Consider the following 16,665-nt stretch of genomic DNA (forward strand, 5'->3'; position numbering starts at 1 on the left):
AATTATGCAAATTAGGTAATTAATATGTACTGATATTACCTTAAAAACTATCATGTATGTGGTGTGTCATATGACACCTATGTACCAAGTTTTATTGAAATGTTATGATTAGTACTTGAGATATCAGTGGAAAAGCCGAAAATTGATTAATCATTATGTAAATTAGGTAATTAATAATATTAACAGATTTTTACCCAAAACTAATCAAATCTGCGCATTAGTTCAGAGCATCCATGTGCCAAGTTTCATTGAAATCCAATGAGTGGTTCTTCAAAAATCAGTGGAACAGTCATAGAACAGCTTAAAATCAGTTAATTATCATGTAAATTAGGTAATTAATATTCATAGATTTTTACCAAAACCTAATCAACTCTGCGCATTATCCCAGAGCATCTATGTACCAAGTTTCACCAAAATTTGATTAGTGGTTCTTGAGATAACGGTGGAACAAAAAAAGTGACATACATACATACAGACAGGGTAATTGCAAAGACTCCCTTTTGTGCTTCGCACACGGGAGTCAAAAACGTGCTTGAAATTTTTGATTTTCGGAGAGGAAAAAAAACTTAATGTAAAAAATAGAAATACGGATTTAAACTTCATGACCCTTGCTTCAAAACAGTGTAAAGTTTTTGGCCGCATGCATGGCCTTAGAGCTGACATTTTAAAATGTATTCACGTTAGTTAATTATCAGCCGCGCCGATTTTCAGAATCACGTGATGCTAAAACAAACACAATGTTCACAAAATATTAATAATAGAAAAAAAAGTACAAGTCAAGGGCTTTCCAAACATATATAGATTGTATGGTTTCTTGTAAAATTTATTCTGATAATAGTTGTTTACATTTTCCATGCAAAAAAACTATCCTGCTACCTTAAAAGTTTTTTCATAGAAATCCATGATAAAACATTATTTCACACACAATTGATACTATAATAATATTAATTAATTTCCAATAGGATATGTGCTACAACATGCCCACAATTATGGCATGTATAAACATGCCACATCAGCAGTTGGTGTGTGGTCCGGATCAAGTACTGGATTAGTCATTTCTTGTGCTATATTGATGTCAAAGGTGTACTGTTGGGATCATTAAACCACTTGGTTAATCAAATCGGTTATAAACAGTAACTATGGCAAAACCAGTAGTTAATAAAATGAGGCAATTGAATTCCAGAATTTATTTCTTTAGACATTGGACCTGAGATACAAATGTACAAGCATTGCACGATAAAATACTATCATAAAGTGGAAAAATTCCATGATTTTAAAAAGTAATAAGGCAAATTTTGTCATGTTATGCAAAAAAAATTCACAGAAATTCTTGATCAAGACCATAACCACCAATGGGAATTTTTAGCAAAATGTTGAATAAAAATGTCATTGGGGAAAATTACGCTGTTGACAGTCTGAACACTGAAGTAACATTTTGACACTTCACAACAAATTCCACACAACTCTGGTAATTTTTTTTTCTAAAATGTTTATCAAGAACTGTAAACAATGGAAAATGACAACCATTTTGTCAAAATAAATATGACAGAAAAAGTTCAATTTGGTTCAAATGGTTGAAAGTCTCTATTAAAGCCAACCAACATGCATTGCATTTGTGTAGGAATAGGAATAAATTTGACATGGTGCTTGTTAAATTATAATAAATATATTGATTTTTAAATTATTTATAAATAGTTGTATAGTTTCCATTTAGCCTGCCAAATGTCAAAGGTAAATTATCTTCATAAATCTTTCTATATAATCCAGTATGATTGTACAATGCAGACACATTTAGCTTCAGGTGAGATTCCTTGATGAATATTCTGTAAGTCATCGATGTGGACTACATGGTTGGAAGAAAAAATTCAGTTTTTATCCAACAATACCAGTCTCTCCTTTATCCCAGTGCAATCTCTCCACAAATGTTATTGGTATTCCCATAAGCAAGAGTTGTTCCTGGGTAAGTGACCTAATATTGGGTATCCACTGAACTAAATAATGCCAGCAAATCTCTTGTAAACTTGGCAGATACAGCCATATCCTGCTGATCATTGACGTACGTTTACTATTCTGTATGTTGCAAACACCGCCAAATATGTACATACACCCAGCCTAGTGAAATAAACAAATGAAAATGTTGGTTATAATGTCACAAGTACTGATGTGGCCAGTGTCACACACCTTTTTCAAACCTCCCATTAAAGCACATGTAAATTACAATAAATATATGCCAAAAATGAGATATACTGGGTTACTAAGAGTTTCTATCATTCATTATAGTGACCCACTAGTACAATGGTCGGAGTCAATTTCACCATTTGATCAGGTGATTAGCCCACCGTTTTTTTCCACATTTTTAATAGCAAGTTATGAACATATTGAAACTAAGGCACACTACACTGAGCGAACACATAAAATAAATGAACCAAAAAACATGGGGCCAAAAAAAACATGTTTAATTAATTGCTTCCACAAAAATTTCAACTTTTGTTATCCCTCTATCTATTTTCACCCACAAAGTACAAATGAAAGTTATTGCTACCCCAAAAACTAATTCGCAAATAAAATTGGGCCCTATATTCGTCCAGTGCTATTTAAGTGCGTAGGGATACAACTTTAATTACGGGAGTGAAACCTGAAAAGCTGGAATTCACAGAATCTTAGTTCAACTGAAATCTATGGGACATTCCATAAATCATGAGCTAAGTAAACTGACCAGAAAATTAAAAGTATTTCAATTCTTGATTAATAGTGTGATATGAATGTGTAGTAGAGTGGTGTACCGGTATATTGAGTGGAACTGTACAAGTATTGAGTACTATTTTTTGTAAATTACACACACATTGAGCATGATATACGACGTTCCACCAAGATACTTCTCTCACCTAAAATTCTGCTTTTTTAACAGAATCTACTTAGTACTGAGGCTACTTAGTACTCACCGGTGTTAGTGCTGCAGCATGGAAAAATAACGTAGACGGGAGTTTAGCAGGATGCTTGGACCACTGAAGATCGTGTAACGTTAATTTCCAAATGTCATCGAACACTATAAAACCATCATGACCTCCAGTGATAAAAACTTCTGCAATTTTTGAATTAAAACAGCAGTTAAAGAATGTGCAATCTCTGTACAACTCAATTCAAGTTTTAAATAGCAAGCGCCCTCAGTGTCAAAAAGTGTCACAAAACTTACCATCTCCTTTTTGTACACATGTGTGATATTTTCGTGGTGACGGAAACCCTTCTGCACAATGACCATCTCTGTGACTGCTTAGAATTTCCCATCTACTTGTTGCGTAGTTGAATGCATGGATCTGAAATTACAATGATACATTATGAGGTATCACACACACACAAACTATGTATGATTGGATTACAGTATACTGCATTGTGATTATCATTGTTCTCTTAAGTTGTATTTTCTGCTGAAATCATTTAGAGTAAACATATATGCAGTAAACTGACTATCTTTATCGAAAAATTCACAATCTTGGATAACATATTATTCGTTCTCAACTGAATTTGTATGACATTTTTTACAAAATCGATCGACAGGAATTTTTTATCGTTGTTGTCTTCCTCATTCAATTTCTAAATTATGATCACTGAGTCGAAATTTACTGCGAAGGCTGAAGTTCGTTATTTCGATTAAATATGTTTCTATTTTCAAATGCGATTTAAACAATTTATATGTTCTCATTTTATTGTCATCTTTACCATTTTTACTGTGAGGAGAATTTAAGCTTTCTTTTTATAATTTTTCATAGTCTTTTGTGAGTTTTATTTTAACAACATTTGATAATTGATGGTTCAATTTTATTGTTTCAAATCATTGTGACCCGTTATATTTTCAATATGTTTTACCCAGCTAGAATTACTCTTACTCTTAACCGATTTTACTCTGATTTTACTTACACCAAGTATGAAACAATAAAATTGATTACAGGTTTGTTCAAGATTATTGTCATCTTTTAATAAATCACAAGCCCAGATTTCTGACCCGTACATTCAAATTGGTGAAATTGGTTGGTCAAATAACTTTAAACACAGTGAAGAGGACACCATTTTGAGATGGTTTGTCGTATAGAGAATAAAGCTTTCATTGCTTTGTTTTTTAACATTAATAAATTTCATTTAAATTTTCCATTTGTTGTGAATATAGTGCCTAAAGAATTCATACACTGCTGGAATATTTTGGTTATTTATTGAGAAATTTTGACTTTTTAGAATTCTGTTGCCAGTATTAAAAACCATAATTTTTTTTCTTTATGTTCACTACAAGGCTCCATTTTTTACAATAGGAGTTTCACAATTTTGTAGACTTTCGAGAGTCTTAGAGACCAATACTAAATCACCACGTCACGGCATTCACAAATTGTGATTGTTTGAAAAATATACTGTTGATGACACACATATGCCGATGAGTTGCCAATGAGTGAAAGTGCTATGACATGCATTCAAAAAAGAGTGAATGAAAAATAATAAAAACATTTGATTGTGAACGTAGGAGCACACAGTAGACATAATTTTACAGCACATCAAATGAAAGGCGATGCCTACAAATGAATCAAGCGTAAGAATATAGATGTGGTTTTGTGGCGTCAGTGCGATCACAGCAGCATATCGATGTTCATACTTAAGGGTTGACAAAATGCCCCAATCCTTCAGATGGGACACAATACCTGCAACCCCACACCACATGTGCATATTTCAGCTCGTATAGCAGCGAGAATATTTTATGTCGACATTTTTCTACAATTTGTCTTGTTAGTCAATAGTACGTCGACTATTTTGTTCACTGTCAATCTGCTTTTGTGAAAAAAAATCTTTCAAATAATATGCACAAAATGTCACTTTTTCAGTGGTTTTTATAGACCTCAATGAAAATACATTTTGTCAGTTTTTTTTAATATATTTTTCATAATGCACTATTGATATCAATCATTTTTTTAACATATGTCACAATTCTGAGATATCTTAGCCATAGAAACCAAATGCCCTGAAAGAGACAAAATATTTTCAGTCAATTTTGCACAAAATTGACATTATATCTACTTTTCAGTATTGTTCTACCGTATCATTTGTTAAACCAAGAAAGAAGTGCCAAACTTTCTTCACAATTATTTTTTTTTGCTCTATGAGACTTTGCAATTTATTGTTTTTATGAAAACAGCCTGTGGAATGTTGAATACATTGTCAAGGCTTGCACTTCTAATTCCATTTACATGCAGCAAAGTTCATACCAACTTACTTTGTCAAAAGGAAACACCTCCCTCCAGAGAGTTCCTCCTCCTAAAACATAAAGTCTGTCTTCATCATTTGCAACCTGGTGTCGATAAGAACCATTTCTTAGGGGATACATTTCATTATCCTCTTCTTCCTCTTCCACTTCATTCTCCTTCTTAACTGCATCATTCTCATCATCATTATTAGATTTCTTCTTTTCTTTTCTTTTCCTATTTTTTTGTGCTTCCATGACAGGATCTTTTACTTTTTCCCAGCAGTACGTCTCTAGTTTCATTCTGTGTAAATCGGAATCAAAGACAAACAGACCTCCTTCAGGTAGTTTTCTACAGCCTCCAAATACATAGAGATACTGATTGTGCACCAAAGCCATGGCCTGAAATTTGAGATGAAAAACACGATATAATCTTGAATGGTATTTAATATCTACACAAATCAAATGTATATTGGCCAAACATTGAATATCTATCAACTATAACATGGACCACACATAAAACCCATTTCATATACTGTAGAACATGTTTAAATATCTACATGCCATTTTAGCAAATTTGACTCCATGCATAAATTAACTGAATCATAATTTTGCTAAAGTGTCAACAATCTCATTGTGAGAATATACTTTATTTTGAATTAGTGACATTTTGAATTAGCGAAATTACAGATTAGCTAAATTAGCTAAAAAGACATGTTTTTACAGTATTTCACACATATATTTACCACATATTGAACACACATTAAACAACCCAAACACACACTGAACATGCGTATCATGAACACTTGTGAACCACATATATCGACGACCACACATCAACCTTACAACAAACCTATTATTACCTGTCCATACTTTGCATGTGGTAGATCGCCTTTGAGAGGTAAAGTTGCCCAACACTGTGTTTTCAGGTTGAATGTATGAACACGATTATCGCTACGAGCACCAAATGGGAATCCAGAGCCACCAAACGTAAACACAACATGACCTGATAGAATTGCTGGGTGAATAAAAACATTTACATTTATTACAATTAATATTTAAGGAATATTTGCCCCACAGGTGAGTATTCCACACAAGCATGTGTATATGAAGTAAACTGGATGAAATTGAGTGGTATACTCTGGTGGTGGTGGTGGTTATTGCTATTTTATTATAACAACTTCATTTTAAAGATATAGAAATAACTTTAAAGCATGAAAAACCATGTTCAAATGCGATACAGCATCTAAAACATTTTATTTGCAAACATGGTTAAATGAAATTGGCCCCAAAACTAGCATACACATAATGTAATTTGTTGTGTAGTTTTTTGCAATGTTGATTTACGTAAAATCATTTCAATCAACATAATTTTCAAAAAAAATACAGATGCCGATTCATGCTGTATGTCGTTTGCATTTTCAGAAACAACAAAACTTTCTGGTTCACGAGTGAGCCACTGCCGACTGCAGTCCATTTTTTGAAGTAGTTTTCATAGTTATATAAAATCATTTTTTCATGCTTTTGGAATGCCGAAATCCGAAATGCTTAGAACAGATTTAGCGAACTTCTTTGTGTGGGGTCCGGTCCAGGGGCATCCATGTTTTTTTTTATTATTAGAGGACGTTTACACGCAAATTCATTCCATATTTGAGATTCACATTTCCTAATATGGTAGGATGAAAATACCAAGTGCAATACCGCAAAATTACGACACTATGTAACCTATGACGGTGACAGATGTATAATAATATGGTTTAACAGATTTGTTTATACTTTAAGTATCAGCCATACAATGTAATGTATCTGAACAAATATACAAATGTATTGCAAGGTTTATTGATTAGGCTGCCAGTCTGCCATAACATGTAATGATGCATGAAATCTTCTCAAGAAGGAAGTACACATATAGGAATAAATCAATTAGGAGCAGCAAAAAAACATGTCTGAAAATACAAATAATTACAACAACAAAATTGGTTCAATAGGGATTTAAAAATTTATTGTATTTATTGGCGATCCGCTCCGCTAGGATTGCCCTTATAATCAATTTTGTCGTTTTGTGTGTGTGTGTGTCTGTGTGTGACATTTCCAGTGTTCCAGTGTTCACGTATTATTTCTTCTGTGATTTTTTTGGCTTGGCCGATTTCGTTCAAACTTGGCAGGTAGGTCACACCTTAACCCTAGTTATAAGGAAAAATCTGAAAAATTTTTTTGCCCCACTGTTGCCATAGCAACAGCCAAAAAACTGATTTTTGGATAGCTTCGCGCCAAATGTATCTCCTCCTACAAATTTGGGATAAAACACTTCAAACATAGCTCATTCTACTCAGCTTGAGTGTGGGCACAAAGTTACCATTTGAATTTTTGATATCTGTTTTCATTACCGAGAAATTTGACCCCAACGGCTCGGCTGGTTTTGTTCATACTTCACAGGTAGGTCGTGCCGTCACTAATTGGAAAAAAATCCTGGCCCACCACTGCCATTGCAACATCCAAAAACTGATTTTTGAATACTTTCGCCCCAAATGTATTACCTCCTACCAGTTTTGTACACAGTCAGCTGGCATCGGTGTCGCTGAGTGTATATGATAAAGGGAAGTTGTGCAACCAAATTTGCCGAGTTCGCAGTTTTTCGCCAATAAAAAAATAACTAAGGCAACAACTCACGGTTGTTCAGCATTTTTGTAATAAAGACATTATTCTCTATCAATAATCCGCCCAAAACAGGAACATTTCTACTAATTCTTGTGTTTTTTAGACGTTTTTCGAAAAACCTGCTATTAGGCTGCAAAAGTAGAACATTCCGGAGGGGGCGAAAAGGAAGAGCCAAATTTAACGCGTAAAAATAGAACGCGTATTTTGACCTCTATGCGGTCGTTGCCAAAGAGCCCTGTGTCCATCGCCTGGCGATGCTCTTCCGTTTCACCAGTTGCGTTTTTTGACTAAAATTTGGGCAGTACTGTCAGTCACGAAAATTGATGAATAAATTAATACACATAAAATATGAATCACGGGCTAATTCAATGGTCACCGAACACTCCACTACTAAACAATCTGTGGCAAGATAGTAGCGTACTGTATATTTGACCCAGATTTGACAAGCGTGGTACAGTTTTTTGCGCGTGTCCGTAATAACGCGCACAAAGGATTGTGGGACAGAGTCCTTTATTTGCTGGCATTCTTGACTTTTGACTGCAGTTCTTTTTTTATATTTTAGAGTAAATGCTTCTGATATGCTCTTAGGTTGCTTAATAAAGGTGGTCACATTTTTCGATTAGGAGTCGTATATTTAAATTACTCACTGTGACTAGTGTTTTGCATTATGAAGTATATTGTTATGAAGGTCAACACACTGCAATTTAGGTAAATATTTACCATTTCGTTATTTCATTATTTTGCTTTCCAGCATTTACGGGAAACACTTCATTCTAAAAAATGCTATCGCCAAACGGTTGGAAATAATAAATGTATTTAAATGTAACAGCAGAATACGTCCTAGCACAGTCACTCTACTAGGAGAGAGTAACTGTGGTCCTAGTACTAAACTAAGTGACTTCTAAAGACTGAATGGTGTTTGCGAACTTCGTATTAGTTATAAACCGACGTCAGCTTCACGTTTATGTCACCATGGAAACAGCCAAAAAACATGTTGCTTGTTTTTGAGCGGAGCGGATCGCCAACCAGCCTACCGGCTTGTGTCGTTTTGTGTGTGGGTCTGTGTGTGTACATTTCCAGTGTTTTCACGTATGATTTCTTCTGTGATTTTTTTGGCTTGGCCGATTTCGTTCAAACTTGGCAGGTAGGTCACACCTTCACCCTAGTTATTAGGAAAAATCTGCAAAAAATGTTGGCCCACCATTGCCATAGCAACAGCCAAAAAACTGATTTTTGGATAGCTTCGCGCCAAATGTATCTCCTCCTACAAATTTGGGATAAAACACTTCAGACATAGCTCATTCTACTCAGCTTGAGTGTGGGCACAAAGTTAGCATTTGAATTTTTGATATCTGTTTTCATTACCGAGAAATTTGACCCTAAAGTTGGGGTAACTTTTCACCAGCAACAACTTTTAACTCCTCTGTGATTGTTTCGGCTCGGCCGGTTTTGTTCATACTTCACAGGTAGGTCGTGCCGTCACTATTTGGAAAACAATCCTGGCCCACCATTGCCATTGCAACATCCAAAAACTGATTTTTGAATACTTTCGCCCCAAATGTATTACCTCCTACCAGTTTTATCGTTGTCGCTGGGTGTATATGATAAAGGGAAGTTGTGCAACCAAATTTGCCGAGTTCGCAGTTTTTCGCCAATAAAAAAATAACTAAGGCAACAACTCACGTTTTTTCAGCATTTTTGTAATAAAGACATTATTCTCCATCAATAATCCTCCCAAAACAGGAACATTTCTACTAATTCTTGTGTTTTTTCGACGTTTTTCGAAAAACCTGCGATTAGGCTGTGAAAGTAGAACATTCCGGAGGGGGCGAAATGGAAGAGCCATATTTAACGCGTAAAAATAGAACGCGTATTTTGACCTCTATGCGGTCGTCGCCAAAGAGCCCCGCGTCCATCGCCTGGCAATGCTCTTCCGTTTCACCAGTTGCGTTTGTTTGACTAAAATTTGGGCAGTACTGTCAGTCACGAAAATTGATGAATAAATTAATACACATAAAATATGAATCACGGGCTAATTCAATGGTCACCGAACACTCCACTGTGGCAAGATAGTAGCGTACTGTATATTTGACCCAGATTTGACAAGCGTGGTACAGTTTTTTGCATGTGTCCGTAATAACGCGCACAAAGGATTGTGGGGCAGAGTCCTTTATTTGCTGGCATTCTTGACTTTTGACTGCAGTTCTTTTTTATATTTTAGAGTAAATGCTTTTGATATGCTCTTGGGTTTCTTAATATCCGTCTGAAATTCTGGACTGTGGTCATATTTTTCGATTAGGAGTCGTATATTTAAATAACTCACCGTGACTAATGTTTTGCATTATGAAGTATATTATTATGAAGGTCAACACACTGTACTTTAATAGGTAAATATTTACCATCTCGTTATTTCATTATTTCGCTTTCCAGCATTTACAGGAAACGCTTCATTCTAGAAAATGCTATCGCAAAACGGTTGGAAATAATAAATGTAACAGCAGAATACGTCCTAGCACAGTCACTCGACTAGGAGAGTGATTGTGGTCCTAGTAATAAACTAAGTGACTTCCAAAAACTGAATGGTGTTTGCGAACTTTGTATTAGTTATAAACCGACGTTAGCTTCACGTTTATGTCACACCATGGAAACAGCCAAAAACATGGTGCTTGTTTTTGAGCGGAGTGGATCGCCAACCAGCCTACCGGCTTGTTTATTTACCTATTTATCTATGGACCCTAGCTGTTAAAGAGACAGATGTTTTTATTCAAAGTTCAAAGTTCACTTACATGACATAGATGCTGTTAATGGTGGGACTGTTCCTTCCATTTTAACTTTACTCCAGATATTCAAAGATGTATTATAACACCATACCTGCAGATGAATATAATACATTTTTAAAGTTCAATATTTGCACTTGATGCATATACATGTATTTATATAGTAGATTAAATTTAACCTATTTCTAAACACTGTCTATCCTCCGACTATCTTTGTCTACAATTTGATTGATGATTTATCAACAATACTATATTGAAGTGTGTGAACTCAGGTAAATTACAGAGGTGTTTCTATAGTCAAAATAAGTAATATTTTTATGATTCAGTATACAACAAATCTGATTTTTGGTTCATACGCACTTCTATTGGAGATACCCTTCTAATAGATCAAATACAGTATTGTGAAATTGATAACAATAGGAGCAATGCATTTACTAGTGAGGTTAAAAAAAATAGCATATGAAAATTTACTAAAAAAAGAACGTTTTCACTCAAAGTTTTGTTCATCCCTTACCTCTTGAAAAACTGGATTGAAATTCTCTTCATCTTCAAGATTTAATATTTCTAGGGGATCATAGTATATGCCGCCCAATGAATACACGCTGCTGCTATCGGCAACACAACAATGGCCACTACGTGCATGGGGTACATCTTGACCTGCAAAGATGGGCAATTTTGGTAATGAATGATATATAGGACAGAAAGGCACTTTCTTTGTGGATAAGTGGAGGGGATTTTATTTCCAAAATTATTATTATTAGTTTTTATATTTTCCAGTATTTGTATATAGCTTAAGATAAAAAGCCATGCATGGCACAGTTATTGTTAACATTTCATACATTCAATAAGTTTGAAAATTAAATTACACATGTGTAATGCATGATTGTAGTATATTTTAAAAACTATAATGGTGCCAGCAGAGATCTCTGATTGGATGATAAACTGACTGCATGTACACATGTACAAAGGTTGAAGTGTTCTTTCGCCATCCAAACAAAAAACCATGTTTGTTCAATCATTGTGCCAAATCTGTAGAAACAAGTAACCATGATCCATAATCTTATGTGAGGGAGTAAGAGCACGCATAGTTTATATCAACAGAATCAACTCAGTCAAAATCTCATTTCATTATTAACGTGTCTCAACAAGTATTTTATTTGTGTTAACAATAAACGTGTGGTCAATCAAATGTATGATAAATCAGCCACGATTTTTTTTGTTTCATCTTTGTAAAGATTGCATTTGAGAAAAATGTCAACATTGTTAAATCTGTCCTTTTCAATTTGTAGGATATATTCAATAATTCTTAATTTGGTTAACAAAGATCAGTGATGTGGGTTTTTAATTATGTATAAGTATTTTTCGAACGAGAAATCTGATTTAAACTGCCTACATGTGCTAAAATTATTTTTATGATTTGCCCCATTGTTGTCATCATTACTGCTTCTGTAGTAATTTATTATCGAATATTGTTTTAATTAATTAGACCATTTCTGTCTTCAGATTTTGACTCTTCCCAAACATGTTTCATATGTATTATATTTAGCTATATGGATACCCAGTTTTGTCTTCCAGCATTGTCTAGTTGAATGCCTAATTTATAAGCTTCATCAACCAGCATATTTTGTGGCATTATGTTTATTCTTAGCCAATAATGTAACAGGGTCCATAGCACCAAGAGCCAACTGATTTCCAAGACTTTTCCAGACCTTTTCCCAAACTTTCTTGCATTTTTCTAAGACATTTTGACCTTTAATTCAGGCCAACATCACCACCAAAGCTCATCAAAGTTCTAAGGATATGGTAGTTCCCTGGAGAAAACGAGCCTTTCTAAAATGAGTAAATAACTGTAAAGAAATCAATCTATCAAATTTAAAGACTTTTCAACGGTTTCTTAATTTTCCTGTAATTTAAAGACAACTCAAAGACTTTCCAGACCTCAAAAAATCCAAAGACTTTCAAAGGATTTTCCCAACACTATGGACCCAGTGTAAATGCATTAATTATTCACTGGGTTTTAATTTCACTATTTTTGCTGACAAGTGAAATCTGCTAAATTAAATCTACATGAACATGTAAAATAACAATAAAACTCATTGTTTCCTTGACAAATTCGTGAAAATAAAATAGTGATCATGCTCGAAACATGAAAGTAGGGAAAATAAATGGTTTTACAATATTTCATCATTTGTTTGATCTCTAACAAAATAAGGCAGAGCCTCTCTAGTTCTAACAAACAAACAAGCTAGATTTGTTGCTCTGCTATTTAACTAAGAAGGAATTTACAACATTTTATGTGTTTTTTTTCAATTGCAGGTTAATGAAGTTTTGTTGTTGGCTAATAATGTCACCAGAGCAGTTTAACAAAATGGGTTTAATTACAGCATCAAATGTTTTAAAATAAATTTGTATATGTACATGTGTTTCTAAATATAGTTTTGCAGTATGGTTTTAGCTTGTTTAATGTCATTTTCAGCCCAGTATTTGTTTATGTAATAAATAAATGAACAGATGTGACACTTATGCTATAAATTGTAATTTTTTTTTTAATTCTGGTTTAAGGTAGCGAGAAGGGTTTGATGACGTTTTTGAACAAAGCATTCTCTGTCTGTTGTTTCATTCAGAACCGTAATATAACGTATATGCTTCAAAAGCATAAGTATAGACACAGTATAGACTGGACAGCCATTGTTTACTTAAGTACCACATGACAACAAAAAAGGTGAACCTTGTAAAAAAGACTAAATCCGCGATTGTGAGAGCACAATGCGGAATTTCTGAATGAAATTTACGTCATGTATTGTCCGTAATCAAGTCCATTGAAATGTGTCCCTGGTAATCAAAAAACATATTTTTCTGATTTCTACACAGGTTTGTTTTTTTGTCCCCTAATTATTTCACACTTGGCACATTTAACAGACTATTATTCTGTGACAAAGCATTTTCTTTAAAAACCCAGACACATTTCGTCCCATCATTATCTTTTAAACGATAAATGCGAGTCTGGATGTCATAGCCCGAATGCATTTGATTTGACGGCGGTCCCAATGAGCCGCACTGAATTAAAATTCGAGAAAAACACGAAAAACAGTTTTGGATAGTAAAACAATGTAGATTTGCTGCATTATTATAACCATACTCTAATATATTTTGATCTTTTGAAAAACTGGGATGATGTATCATGGTCTTAAGTAACCGTTTTATAAATTTTTGAAAAATCTAGAAAAAAATGAAAATTTCCCTTCTTGCTACCTCAAATGTGGACCTTAATTCTCACTCAAAATGTCTTGCATACCCATATGCAATTGATACAATAATAATATTACAGTAAAATTAATAATAATAAATGTCATTCACTAGGAAGAGATCATTCCAGGGTCTGAAATGACAAGGTTTACCAGAAGATATTCTCTTCCAAGCTGATTCACCCGCATTTCCACGATTGAGTTTTGGTTTTCACTGAATTTTAAGTTTGTGTAAAATAACTATGTTAGCTGGATGACGCCAAAAACCTGAATTACCGTTGTGTTCGAACACTAGATTTTCATATAAACAAAAACATTGTTGCATTGTAAATTTCTCACAGTGCTTATAAAGGAAACACTCATAATATTATTACTTTACAGTCACTGTAACAGTCACTGGTCACCGCCAAGTGGTAATTCGCCCGCTCAGGTGTTACCAGTAGTATTTTTGCTCTGCTTTGCGAGTTTTTTCATCACTGACGCTGCATTTGTGTCTGGAAAACGACGAAGAAAACACAGGCTGGCAGAGCGAGACCAAAATTTGACTATCCGAACTCGGTGGAGCTGTCCTTTAGCCCACACGCTCCGGACCAGAACCCGGAAGTGTGAGTGAACTAAACCAAACAGCACACGCACGACAACCCCGGGACGACTACCCACTTCTATAGTTATCAATAACTGGGAAACAATTGTTGGGCAATAGACCGCCAATTGAACACCAGCCAAAAAATCTAGCTAATATTTTGTATATTTACATTAGGTGTACAGTACTCACCTGTTACTGGATTTTTATCCGGGGTCAGCACAACAATGCAACCAACAGATATCCGCGCGGCCATTTTGATACTTTCCTGGAAAGTTAGTTTGTTCAATGCATGTTTTCTCAGCGTTGTACGCATAGGCTGATACGCTACCCGCATGTCAACATTTTGCCATTATCATCACTTGATTTTATGTATAATATTTAATGCTACAAGTATAATAAGTGGAATAAGATAGTTTTAATTATGTGTAAATGTGAGTGGAATTATATGTTTCGTCAGTTTTAAATCACTTTGACATACGGGTGAGGGGTAGAATAGGCAGGGGCATATGCAAACACCGTTACAATCACACGAGGGTTGAAAATCCAAATTAATCAGGACTATTTTTTATTTATTTTTTTCCTATTTTTTTTTCCTATTTTTTTTTTTCATCGCGATGGAAAATCTTGAAAAAAATAATACTAATCGATTTATTTGGATTTTCAGCTCTCATATTATATTGTTATGTTACATTATGTTATAAGTTGCCGAACTTTTATTAGGCTTTCAAGAGGGTGGGCAAGGGGGAATAGTTGGTATAGGTTACAGAAAATAAAAAAGGCATTTTATGTTTTTACAAGAAATAAAATGAAACTTCAATTTACAGTAAAAAAAATAGGGTTTTACACTTTACAGATAATTACATTTTACATTTTTTTCCAAATATATTTGACAATTTGTGTTTAAGAATCAAACAATATCACACATTGAATAATCCTCCGGTCAACGCGTTCTGATGTGACAAATCTTCTGGGGTTGTGTAACGCGAATCAGGCTAGGGATTAATGTCGAACTTAACCTGTGATATTATTTCCGGTGTCATATACTTCCCGGTGTTCTCCCCTTCAAGAATTGCATTTTTATCTTCTTGAAAACCAGTAGCCTGAGTGTTTTAATGTTTACAGTGTTTAGTATACTACTAGCTTGAATGATTTTATTTTTGTGAATATTTTAGGTCATTTTTGTCAAAACTGCTATTTCTGACGACTTCTTGAAAACTTCCAGCTCAATTGAAATGATACATGTTATGTAGGTATCTTATATTTATATTTTCACATTTTATTCTAGTAAAACAATAGTATAGTTGAATTACAAAAAAATGCAAAATAATGTAAATTCTTTGTAATCCTTAAAAAATACAACATCTGGTGTTTGCATGTTGAACTTCCACGTACACTCACCAAGCTATGCACAAACAGAGGTGCTCGTCATATTGCTAGGTTGTTGTATTTTGTTTATAGTAAGGTAACTGTTGAGTCACCGAAGGGTGTCTAGTATGATCGTAATTCGTCACATGTAAAAAAATATCACATTGATAGTCGAGCAGTAGAGTCCCATGATTCTTTGGTAGAGCCAAATGAGCCTAAATCACCTGTTAAATCCCCATGTGAGTCAATAACTGGTAAAAACACATGTTGACTCACCAGGGAGAGAATTAAGCCAAAGATATTTGATAATTTCATCATGAACTGAATATATAGGACATGCAGTATAATAAGAATTATACCGGTAAAGTACCTCTGATTATACAATGTGACACTGAGAACTGTTTTTTGAGTTATGAAGTTTATAATTACTGTTGAACTTTTGAGTGCAGACTATGCAAATTTAGTTGAGAACAATATTGTTAACCTGAATGTTGTTAAAAATTTTATGTTGCTGAGTTCATTGTTATAAAGTCAACTTTTACCATGGTGATATGTAGCATCACTCTGAAAGGGGAGGGATGTCATATCCAGGTAATAGTATATGTTGTATGTGTTATAATAATAATAATAATAATAATAATAATAATAATAATAATAATAATAATAATAATAATAATAATAACTTTATTGCATCCTTAGAATAACAAATGTTCTATTGGTTTACAGCAATAAATATATAAGTGATTAAAAAAATCAAAGTACGATAACGTAAAAAATAGAAAAAAAGAGTCAAGGTATTATATCCAAAAAAAGCTC

General features: G+C 34.0%; 1 protein-coding gene across 1 annotated transcript; it reads right to left on the bottom strand.

Annotated features, from left to right (window-relative positions):
- Positions 1-798: 798 nt before the first annotated feature.
- On the bottom strand, positions 799-14,767 carry LOC102805112 (kelch domain-containing protein 10-like). The gene is made up of 8 exons (XM_085496591.1): positions 14,674-14,767; positions 11,168-11,310; positions 10,663-10,747; positions 6,082-6,236; positions 5,252-5,620; positions 3,194-3,314; positions 2,943-3,082; positions 799-2,112 (listed from the first exon to the last, which is right to left on the bottom strand). The coding sequence occupies exons 1-8, from the start codon at positions 14,735-14,737 to the stop codon at positions 1,873-1,875; spliced, it is 1,317 nt and encodes a 438-aa protein (XP_085352717.1). The 5' UTR covers positions 14,738-14,767; the 3' UTR covers positions 799-1,872.
- Positions 14,768-16,665: the final 1,898 nt, after the last annotated feature.

Source organism: Saccoglossus kowalevskii, chromosome 3 (assembly GCF_978046115.1).
Source record: "Saccoglossus kowalevskii chromosome 3, keSacKowa6.1, whole genome shotgun sequence".
In the NCBI taxonomy this organism is placed as follows: domain Eukaryota; kingdom Metazoa; phylum Hemichordata; class Enteropneusta; family Harrimaniidae; genus Saccoglossus; species Saccoglossus kowalevskii.

Bases quoted from the DNA above. Each gene is read 5' to 3' on its own strand.
- LOC102805112 (XM_085496591.1), bottom strand. From the start codon at position 14,737: ATGGCCGCGCGGATATCTGTTGGTTGCATTGTTGTGCTGACCCCGGAT. The intron at 5,621-6,081 runs GTAATAATAGGT...CTCAAATTTCAG, and splicing joins CACATGCAAAGTATGGACAG to GCCATGGCTTTGGTGCACAA. The intron at 3,315-5,251 runs GTAAGTTGGTAT...TTGTAATTTCAG, and splicing joins AGGTGTTTCCTTTTGACAAA to ATCCATGCATTCAACTACGC.